This window comes from Cyprinodon variegatus, unplaced genomic scaffold, assembly GCF_000732505.1.
Source record: "Cyprinodon variegatus isolate N-32 unplaced genomic scaffold, C_variegatus-1.0 Scaffold61, whole genome shotgun sequence".
NCBI classification, from domain to species: domain Eukaryota; kingdom Metazoa; phylum Chordata; class Actinopteri; order Cyprinodontiformes; family Cyprinodontidae; genus Cyprinodon; species Cyprinodon variegatus.
The window spans coordinates 1,223,798-1,235,870 of NW_015150514.1; the positions used below are offsets into that span (position 1 = coordinate 1,223,798).

General features: G+C 39.5%; 1 protein-coding gene across 4 annotated transcripts in view; it reads left to right on the forward strand.

Annotated features, from left to right (window-relative positions):
• The window catches only part of inpp4b (inositol polyphosphate-4-phosphatase type II B), a 244,589-nt gene that overhangs the window by 170,505 nt on the left and 62,011 nt on the right, over positions 1-12,073 (forward strand). For all 4 annotated transcript variants that reach the window (XM_015371659.1, XM_015371654.1, XM_015371655.1 and 1 more), the window contains one exon: positions 8,992-9,122. In XM_015371659.1, coding sequence (XP_015227145.1) covers positions 8,992-9,122 — 131 coding nt within the window. The remainder of the gene's footprint in view (positions 1-8,991; positions 9,123-12,073) is intronic.

Genomic DNA, 12,073 nt, shown 5'->3' on the forward strand with positions numbered 1-12,073 from the left:
CCACTCAGCCATCATGGCACTGATGGGCTCTGAAAACTCTCCTCTTTAGGCACAAAGCTGGCAATCATGAATCAGTTTCTCTATAACGCAGTATCAGGTTCAGAGCTGTCCTATAGGTTCTAGCTTTGTATAGCTTTGGCCCCAGCTGCCTCGGATGTTCAGGCACATGTCCTGTAATTCAGTCTAAACGTAGTTTTTCCCCAGTGCCACGCCATTTAGCCCCCAATTGGTCCCACAGTAGGGTTTAATCTCTCAGTCTGTGCTGCTGAGGATGGTGGGTGGCCTCACCACTTCATGTCTCTCAAATAACCGTTCTTCTTTTGTTTAAACATGTGCTGCAATCCGAGGGTTAGTGGCCTGGCTTTGAATAAGGATAATCAGTTTGGGTCTGCTGCAGATTAACCTCATCTATTAGCAGCTAGCTGCTTCGTCATTAGCAGGTTCTGGTGCCGATCGACACATTCATGCAAGCTGCAACACAGAGGGGGAACCTTTCCACTTTGAATCTCTATTGAAATGGAAATACAGATGTGCAAAGCTGTTGCTTTTCCCACCCTAGATTGCAAAGTGGGGTCATGAAAATATGTTAAACTGACACAGTTAATTTACATAAAGTAGAATCACTGCCATTTCACTCGTCACTGCTTTCATCTTCTTTGAGAGATGTTTTGCCTGTATTAAACAACTAATGGTGAATTGCTTTCAACAATCTGGTACAGAGTGTAGAATTAAATTGTCAAATTCTGTGTATTTTTTATTATTTTACTTGTTTCTATAAGTCAAGAAAAGTTTATTTCTATAGCACAATTTTTTACAAGGACAATTAAAAGTGCTTTACATGAATAAAACAATACATTAGAAGAAAAATAAAAGCAGAGTAAAATCAAGTAAAGATTAAAAAAAAACATGACAAAAGCAGGTAGTAAAAGAAATTAAACAACTAGACCACAACCTTTAACTCATGATACCTCAGTTGCTGACCACCTCAGCTGTAGAGGTGGTCAGCAACACCAAATTTCTGGGGGTGCACATCACAGACAACCTCACCTGGACTGTAAACACTACCTCACTGATCAAAAGGGCACAAAAGAACATGTACTTTCTGCGAGGATGAGGAGAGCCCACCTGCCTCCACCCATCCTCACCACCGTCTACAGAAGCACCATAGAGAGCGTTCTGACCAGCTGTCTCACTGTGTGGTGTGGAGGCTGCAGCGCCTCAGACTGGAAGAAAATGAGAGGAGTGGTGAGAACAGCAGAGAGGATCATCAGGGCTCCTCTTCCCTCCATTAAAAACATGTCATCAGCCCTGCATGTCCCGAGTCCGTAACAAGAGCAGTTTCTTTCCTAAACCTGCCATACTCCCCATGCAGGCAGAGTGAGCTATAAGTAGATGTAAATGTGATGTTGTCACTTGTGTTTCTTCCATCTGCATGAGTTATGCTGATTGTTTCTGCTTGTTGTGCTCCTCTCTCCAGTAGTTAACCCACCAAGCATTAATGGTTACTCTTCTGGTGGCTTCGAATCTTAGCTTTCCAACAGAAATTTTCTATGTTGTCAAAGTTTGAACACTGGCAAGTAAAAGTGAATTTTCTTTTCTGAAACAAAAGTCGATACTCCGATCCCAGACATTTTGATTAGGGTTGAAGGGATTGCTTTAGTATCTGAATGTAAATATCTTGGAGTCACATTAGACACTCATCTTTATTTGACAAAGCAAATGACCAAGCAAGAACATGACCAAAACATCAAGTATAACATAGCAAACTTTAGGCATATTGGACGTTGTCTTTTATTTGTCGTTGCTAAGATCTTTTTGCATGTGCTAATATTTTCCCAGTCATCAAACTGTATCACATGTTAGGGACAGGATTATCAGACCACCAGCAGACCTTAAGAGTCAATGTACAAGCTTTAAAAGTCCTTGATACAAAGCCATTTTAGTAACACTGCTGCAGAATTTTGGAAAAATTGTAAGTTGGCTGCTTCCTGCTCATTGTCCTTTGTTCTGTTTTGAAGTTCTTCTGTCCGTAGTTGGCTAGTACATCGTCTTCACTTTTTGGTTTGATAGGTTGAAGCAGAAATTAAAATAGCCCTTTATTGATCTTACAATGGAGAAATTAACTCTCTGCATTTAACCCATCCCCTTGGGGACCAGTGGGTGCTGTGCCCAGGGTGCAGTGTGGGTTACGTAGTTTGTGAACCTACATAATTGCCTTATAATGCCATGGCAGTCCGGACCTACATTTCATAAATACGTAAAGTAAATGTTGAAATAGTCAAAGAAAACAGGGAAAATGTTTTCATGACAATACAAGGAAACATTAACATCATATTTAAATAGATAGAAACAAGAACTATGAGAGAGAAATATTCAAATATCTATGTCCTTTTCATCTGGGTCTTTATCCAAAAATAAACAGAATGTAATAAATTATTTGCTTTGAATATAGTTTAAGGATTCCTTTCGGTAGAAATTAATGTAGATTTTGAGCGGTGGAATAAATAAAATCTTAATAGTTAGACAAACATTTTTTTTAGCTTGGCAGAGGATGATCAGCCACAAATATTTTATTAAGTAGCGAGGGCAGGAAGAGCCATATTGCTGAGAGCGAATCATTAATGTAGATTGTAAAGCTCAGACTCAAAGCTAAGAATGGGCAAGACGCATCTCTGCACAAGCACAGCTGAAAGAGGAGGCTTTGTCAGAGTTCAGCACGAAGTACCAGACCATTCCACCATACTTTCACCCCTGCCGCTGCCGTATTCGATCTGTGGTCATGCAGAATGTGCACCGCTGCACACCAGGTGGGTGGCATGACCGAACAGGACGCAGCTGCACAGCTGATACAGCTTAGCTTGTCTAACAGTTTACAGCACAGTGATGCAATTTAAACTTCTGACAGACCACCTCCTAACTTTTTTATTGGGTTTCGTCCCACTCACAGCCATGTCTCATCATGTTTTCGTCATCAAAGATCCACGTTTAGCTTGTCAGTTCTTATTGTTGTGATGAAAAAAAGGAGCATCAACAAAATAATATTGTCATCGTTGACGAAAACAACACTGCGCTGTATGCCAGGTACAGCGCAGCCTGTAGTTCTTCTGTTTATCCATCTGTCTATCCGTCCATCTGTTTGCCTTTCTACCTGTCAACCTGCCCGTCTGTCTGTCTGTCTGTTAAACCTACTAATATAAGCAATTTGACAAATTGATGTAGTTTTTCTTCACAGACTTTGTTATTCAAACTGTTTCCATACAGTTTGAATAACAGTCAGAAGGGTTAGCTTTCAAGTCCTTTCAAGTCCAAAGAAAAACTTAAAAATTCATCAGAAGATGGAACTCCAATAAGGGAGCAATAACGAAAGGAGGAATGCCTCATAAAATGGCTCTTTATAAAACTCTGTCATACTCATTTTAGCCAGCCGGGCACTGATTAAAAGAATGTCTTAACAAACCATCCAATTGCTTTACCAAGCACTTATTATTTAAAAAGCAATCATGAAATTTACTTGGATGATCCTTTAAATCTGAAAAGCCCACAAAGGGGAATCGTTATTCAGGATGTGTGGTCTGAATGGTGTGCATTTCGTATGTGCTCCTCCAGTGAAACTTGTTATTTAAATCAAAGAACATGAGTGTGTTGTCCCTGTGATTGTTTAAAGTGGCCCCATGGCATTTAAGGCTACTTCAGACTATAAATGGAAACACTGGAAACAATAGGTTTGATTGAAACTACTGGGTATCAAAGCACAGCTGCATTCCTGTTAAGAAAGAGAGCTCTTGTTCTGAAATCATGAAAGATTTCACTTTATTTAATGTTACATATTTTTTTTAACATTTTCTTAATTTAGATTCATTTAGTTTTAAGAAGATGCTATTTAGATCATTTGTTTAACATAAATATTGATGTTATGTTTCTCTTTTTCAAACTTTTCCAGGTAGCATTCACAGCATAGACTGTTTCATGTAAATTATATATAAATATCAAATATCTGCCAGATGAGTCATAATCAAATGGATGTGCTGCTGATATTTTCTCTCTTTGCTTTTTGTAATCTTTAATATTCTGAGCTCATTCCAACGCAGTGAGCATAAGGCACTCATAACCACCTGCAGAGCACGTTGGCTTTCACGCAGCATGGGCCGCTCTCATCTAAAAGCATATTTATACTTCAATGGCCTTTGTCATTGTTTTTTTAAGCTGTTGATGTTTAAAATTACTATAGTATTAATTTGCATTATAATCTCATCTTTTTAGGTTACATAAAACAATTATTGATCTTGGATGTTATATTTATGGCTGACATCCATCCAGCTATCCTCTCCTGCTTCCTTCAGGGTCACGGTGGGGCGGATGCCTATCTCCGGCAGTCTGAGGGCCAAAGGCAGGGTTCACCAAAGACAGTTCGCCAGTCTGTTGCAGGGTATAATTACAAAATGTTGGTCTTCATTTTCTTTTATCTCTATCTACATAACTACAAAGGGGAGTGTTGTCCCAGTGGGTTAGAGCAGTGCGTTTGCTCCTCCACTCTGTGTCTCTGAGCAAGATCCAGCCATCTTCCTCTGATTACTCCCCAGGCGCCACACAATGGCAACCCAAAGCTACCCAAAGGGATAGGTCAAAATTTAGAGAACAAATTTCCACATTGTGGGAAAATAAAGGGATTAACATGTCTCGTATATAAATATATATCAATATAAATGAACTCTGCCTCACCAAGTTGCACAAGGCTGCTGCCATACATTCAGCTTAATATGTAATCAGTCTTCTCAGCAGAGCTCATGCAAATAGTTATTGGTGCAGACCCATTTTTTTAAAGAACAGATGAATGATTTTCAGTGTTTGGGGCTTTTGAAGGATATTCCATAAACTCAATTTGATTGAGCTGCTTGGACACTTTGGTCAGTTTAAAGAGGATGATGATTTTTCATTATCATCACCAATCAGGCATCAATAGACCTCCACAACTCTCCTCCCTGGCTGAGAATTATGATCCCCCTATAAATGCAACACACCCTCCGATCCCCCTTTCTTATAAAGGGGAAATACCACCCCGATCTCTCATCCAGGGGAACTATACATGACCTCCATGTGGCATTGAAGAGGCATATCAGCCATGACAGCTTGACAACATCCAGATTTCTAAGCAAATCTCATCAACCCCCAAAACCTTGCCACTGTGCAGTCTTTTCCGTAAAAATTCAAAAATATCCACTGGACTTGGTTTTCAAGATTTAAAGACGTTTCTCCACCTCTCCAGGAAGCTTTCTCAATTCAAATGTCTGGATCCGCAGTGAGTTGCTTCCTCAGTTACACTGAGGAGATCCTTAAAAAAAGATTCCTTAGAGTAGCTCTCCACCCTAACTGAAAACACTCTTAAAAAAGCAATTTTCCCCCTCAGGAGGCACTGGACGATTTGCCAGAATCCCTTTGAGACACTGTCTTTCTCTATGGCATCTCCAAATTCCTCCCAGGCCCAAGTTTTTGCCTCAGCATCTGCCAGAGCAGCGAAATGATTGTCTTCATCATACCTTCTTGATGCTTCTGGAGTCCAACAAGACTCCATGTCTCCAGCCTCCCCTGGAATTTGGGATAAGCTCTCCCGTAGGTGGGAGTTTAACACGTCCCTGGCCAATTGCTCAATGAGACATTTGCAGCACGCTGTCACTACTTGCTTGGGCCTGCCAAGTCTTCTCCTTTCTCCTCTTCCAGTGTATCCAGCTCACCACCAGGTGGTAATCAGTGGACCGCTCCACTCCTCTCTTCACCCGAGTGTCCAAGACATGCGGCCGAAGGTCAGAAGATTTGTTTACAAAAGATGATCATCAACCTTCAGTCTGAGGTGTCCTGGGGCCAGTTTCATCGATGGACATCTTTATACTTTAACATGGTCTTCATTATGATTATTATTATCAGTGACTTGCAGAAAATTCCAATAATTAAACATCGTTTAGGTTCAGAGTTGGAGGTCCATTTCTCCCAGTGATGCCCCTCCAAGTGTCACTGTCATTTCTGACATGGGCGTTGAAGTCTCCTAGCAGAATGATGGAATCCCTGGGAGGGGAGTTATCCAATAAGAAGGCCTATAGGTCCAATGGCATTACTCTGTAATGCCATTGGACCTATAGGCTGAAACAAAAGTCAAAGACCTCACCCGAAGGCAAAGAGATGTGGCCCTTTAATCCACTGGGAGAAACTCCAACAAGAGACGGCTGAGGTGCGGGGAAGACAATCAGACCTACCCCTGCCTTCAGTTTCTCCGGGTAACTCCAGAGTAGAAGAGAGTCCAACTTTCTTGAGGATTTGGGTTCCAGAGCCCAGGGGATGTGAGTAAGAGAGCCCAACTATTTCTAGCCAGTATGGCTAGTATCTTAATTTTGTCATCCTTGTTTCTCATTTCACATCAGTGCTTCTAAAGAGAAATTCATGGCCTCAGTAACACTTTAACGTTTGTTAAAACAATGACTATAAATGTTGATGAATGTTGGAAACAATTTACCTTTGATTCGGTTATACAATTTTATTTTTTGAAGATTGAATCTCCCATTGTCTGGTCCATTGTCCATCTCCTGGTCAATCAGCTGATAGATGATATAAATGTTCTGAGGGACAAATTAGGAATGATTCAAGAAGCAAACATGAATCTAGCTCATATCAAATCTATTTTGTAGAGTCTAACCCCGGATCTGATCAATGCAAATGTATTCAACAGCAACCCTGTAAGATTTCTGTCATATTTTCCTTAGTTATTAAGTATAGCACCCCAGCCACAAACTTTTTCAGACGCGTCGATCTGGCAGGAGGCCGCAGCCCGTCAGAACCTCACGCTACAAGAACAGTTTCTTCCCATCCGCTACCGGCCTTATCAACAAGGCCCAGAGACCCCCGTGACACTGCTACTGCCTCTCTCTCTTCCCCGTTCAGGACCTAGAAGCTACACCAACGTAGCATCTCCAGACCTCCTGCATTACATTAACGCACAGTCTACTGTGTATATAGTATAACGCTATATACTATATATTGTATACAGTATATTGTATGTTTTACATTATATATAGCTATAGACTCTGTATTCTGTATATATATCTAATTTGTCTGCACAATCAACACCAAGTCAAATTCCTTGTAAGTGCAAACCTACTTGGCAATAAACTTGATTCTGATTCTGATATTGGTGCAGTAGGGTAGCTTTTCTTCTGTGCTGAACTCTTACATCCAGCTGCATAGTCTGTGTTTATGTTTATCTTTTGGGTCTAAAATAACTTAACAAGGTAATGGGGCTTATTTGTTTTGTTTCAGATTTCCTGCTTCACTGAAATCAGAGCTTTACTGACCTTTTTATGTTGCGCCAAAACAACAGCATTTGGAGTTAGTTTAGCACGTAGCACTTCCCAAAATTAAATTTTTTTTCTTTCAGTGTTGTTTTTGTTTTTTATTTGTCGTTTTGTTTTGTTTTTTTTCTTGTTGATAAAAAGATGTGCTTATTTTGCTTGTTGGAATCAAGATGTTAGCTGCCTTTACAGCTTCCAGTATTATTATGCTCTAGTGAAGCTGCAGGACGATGAGGGGCGGAGCTTCTGTTGTTGATGTTCTGCTACTGATAATAGTGCAACAGATTGGGCAAACATGAAACGATTTATACTAAAATGAGTGTCTTTAAATAATTTGATGGGGTTTTTTATCGATTATATCTAGCTAGCTAATTTAACAGCCTTAGTTCCCATAATGAATGATTTAAGCTTTTGAGCAGGAAGTATTTATCTGAAACAGGGGTTATAAGTGGATAAACGACAGGAGCTCAGGTGGGCAGCTCATAAAGCCCATGAAGGGAAGCAGATCAAGATCATTTATTGAGGGATGCAAACAGGATTTCTTCCAGTTAATCCCTTTAAACCATGATTTTGTCAACAGGCTGAATAGGGTTTTTTTTTTTTATGAGACAATCCCTCACTTTCCCCTTCAGGCATTACTGTTATCTCACCTTAACTTGCAAAGAAAGTCTTCAAAGAAATCTAAATTGTTAAAGAAAGAAAGGCAGAGATAATCTACAGAGGCAATCTGAATTTCTGCAGGGGTTGAATCACAACAACAAAGGTTGTACTCCGTCAGAGAACCTGATCTGAGCAGGAGGATGGATTAACAATCCTTAACACATGAGGAATAGAATAGAATAGAATAGAATAGAATAGAATAGAATAGAATAGAATAGAATAGAATAGAATATTTGCCTAACAGTGGGGGAATTTACAGAAAGCTAACAAAGCTAACAGGCAATAAAACCTTTAGTTGTGCACAAAATGGTTTTAAGTTATAGAAAAATTTGTATATAAATACTGATGTTGTTGCAGTTGATGGTTTAATTGCTCTCCTGGATAGCAAAGTAACATCTTGTTACGCCTCTGTAATTTACTGCTGGAGTGCTGAATGATATCTGTCCATCTCATTCTCTTTTCAAATGCAAATGAAAGGCTGTCCTTTCTGCTGGAAATCAGCCCCTGCACCCATAAACATGGGTGAAAATAAGTACACCACCCGCGCATAGTGGCAATTATTCTCTGCAGCAGGAGCAGAGGTGATTCTGGCACAGCTCTGATGAAAGACAAACAAGCTGCAGTAAACAGTTAACATGTTTGTTTTATACAGTTCATAATGGGAGAAGAATTAAGTAGGATGAAAGGCAGTTTGACAGGGTGGAGTGGATAAGTGGGATCCACAAGCTGAGATGTATATGTCCGCAGAACTGGCTCTGAAGCACCATTGGTGCCGGACTGTCATCTTCCTCCAGCAGCTGCTTGGATCTTTGTTTTTTGTGTGAAATCTAAATCCGTCCTTCAACCCAAGTTCAAATGATTATCGCCTGGTTTCAGAAACATTTCTGTACTGTGTTTGGTTAGTCTGACATTAGGTCAGCATGCCAACGTGTGTTGAGTTTAAGTAGGATTCCATGTTTATATGCAATGAAGACCTGATGGTGTTTTTCATCTATAGGTTGCAGAATCTCGAAGAGCTGGGAGAGCTCTCTCCTCACTGGGACAACCTAAGGAAGGAGGTTGTGACGCGTTATGGAGGAATCATCAACTCTTACCAGGAGACTCTGGCTGAACTGGAGAAGATGTCTGGTATGAAAATATCTCTTCCTCTAAATCTTTCCTTCCCTCACTATCACATATACTGGATGTCAAAATACAACGACATCAGATCGTGTACCTTTAGAGACTGAACTGCATAAGCTTTAAATCAGAGGACACTGCAAACATATTTATACGTGAAACATTACCACTTGTTGTTATGTTGCTCCTACTTTTCTTCAGGTTTTCTTAATAGTATTTTATGTCATAGAGCGACACAAAGCAGTGCATAAGAGTGCATTGGGAGCGAAATTATAGGACATGGTTTTAGAGTATCAACACATCCTGATACTTGTCATTTTTCACTGGTTGTTGAAGGCAGCAGTCTCAGCAGAGAATCACAGACTTCACTTTCCACACAAACCTCCCCCAGCTTTGCTTGGGGAAGCCTGAGGAGCTTCAAGGTAGATCTAGACCTTTTCTCCACCATTCCAGAACCATCAGGCCTTTATTCTGCTGCTGCTCTGGCCGCCTGGTTAATGCTGCTGTCCTACTGGTAGCTGAACATCCCAGTCTAAAAAATTTTCCAGCATCTGACATGTTTCTGCATCCTTATTTTCCTATGCCTTCATAATAAAATCCTAATCACAGTGTTTTCTGCTACAGGTCTACTGTGTCCTCTAAATGCCTTTTTAGAAACCTCTAATTCATCATTCTGTCTTCCTGGGTCCATTGAATGTTATCTAACAAATCTCTGAGAACTCCTGATATGGATTCAAATCCAAAAAATTTGACTCATTAATTGTCCAAGAAGATTTAAATTAAGTCAAGGCTCAAAGTAGATAGCTGCAATAAAATATATTTCAGATCAGAAGGAGCTGACTGCAAAAACATATATTTTTTTGCATTGCTTCACAATTATGCTCCAGTTTGTTTGGTTCATCAAATGAAACTCCCAGGACATACATTAAACTTTTATTTTGTAACATAACAAACTATGGAAATCTTCAGAAGATGAATAACTATGAAAGACGCTGCATTCTTCAGAAAACAATAGGAGTGGTTTCTTTGTGATAATCTCACTCTGTTGTGGAGAAAATAGGCTCTTGCTGTGAAGAGTTGCTGAAAAGCTAAAGGAGAACCGTATGAAGCAGCAGTAATAAGGTCCAACCGACACCCTACTGATCCAGAAAATCTGATGTGAAGCCATAAAGGCTCAGATTAGCCTCAAGCATGTTCTGTTAGGACCAAAAAACATTGAGAAGAAAAGACTCTGAAAACACAATAATAGGTTTAAATAATTTGCCTTTATGGAAAACTAAATCAGATGTTGTTCTTATAGACTTAAAAGGAGCATGTCACTTTGAGTGATCAAAATCTCTATGCCATTGTGGGATTTTTTTCCTTTCACCCTGAGCAGGAGACACAATTTAAACTTTACCTACACCTCATTGGGCTTCCACATTAAGTCACCTGTTAGCCCTAGTTTAGACCTTATTAATAGTTTATAGATGCGTTTAGACTTATTCCTTATAGCTAATTCATATATCAGCTATAAAGACTTGAGAAGCACAATTAAACTCTTTATTTTCTATGAAAAAAAGTAAAAAAATTTTACTTATAAGCTCAATATCTTGATGTATTCATCTGAAGATCTATACACCCATTACACAACAGTTTATTTATATAGCACCAATTCACAGCACGTCACCTCAAGGCACTTTACACAGACGGTACTGTCAGATTGCTTTATTAGGAAGGGGGTGTACTCTCCCACTATTGCAAGAACAAGTTAGAAGTAAAAAAAATATAATTTCAATTACCTTTATTAATATTATTACTAGTATTATTAGGATTAGATCCAAACCTTTGCCTCTGAGCCTGAAGTCTCCATGAACGCAGCAGCTAACAAATGCTAAGTTCTTATTTAAACAAAGTGACCTGCAACATTTCTGCATGTTTTATCATCTGCATCTTGGATGTGCACATTTTTGTTTGCAGAAGGAATGTATTGCTCCTGATTTTGGATGTTTGTATTTTCACCCTTTATCCTTATAGACACAAAATTTACAAAAAGTGGCATGAAAAGCAACACATTTCCTTAGAGCGGACACAGCTTGGTGTTTAACAAAACAGTCTTTAATGTTTTGACTTTCACACTAATGGAAAATGTTTTTGTAGGCATGACAACAAGCTGAACTTTATGTGTGTGAGATCACCTGAGTGTTCAGCAGAGATAAAGACTACATTCAAACACCAAGAACTTTGTCCAATTTTTATTTATTTATTTTTTTGCCATTTTATTCAGTGAATTGACAGTTTAACGTGCAAATAAACTCTGCCACATCAGCTACAGCATACCAAACAGTCTGTGAATATCATCAGAGGAGCACTGAGGTGCTTTACTTGGATTAGACCAGAGGTTGCTCTAAATGAATGGTTTGCTGCTGGGATAAATGTACAGATCACATCAGCTGCTCCACAAAACACATCAAATTTGTGTTACTATGAATCAGAATGGCACATACCGACCAATCAGCCGAACCTTCACACTCCACATGTTTCAACAGGCTGTGGACTTTGTTTGGACTTTATTACAGCGTTCTAATTTTTCATCCCCATCCATTTATGGAATATTTTCTCTTTATCTTACCAATATAACATGTTGATGACTGAGCCTCTGCTGATGCCTGATAGCTGAGGAGGTGTAGGGTTGGTCGTAATGGCTCCTGACAGGGTCCATCTTGTCTGCTGAAACAAGGGCTGGTTTTCACACCCTGACCAGTTTTAGAGCCAGCTGCAGTAGTTTCATTACTTTACTTTAGCTTTTAAAGTCCAGAACCATATGGTGTAATATTTCCTTTTTTTCTCCTTTTTTGTTCATTTGTTTGTCTTGTTGTTGTCACAGCTGAGCCTCATCTCTTTCTCACATGCCTTAGTTCAGAAACCAACCTGGGTTCATAGATCTCTAGACCTAAAGAGTATTACCCTGTTTTAGAGCA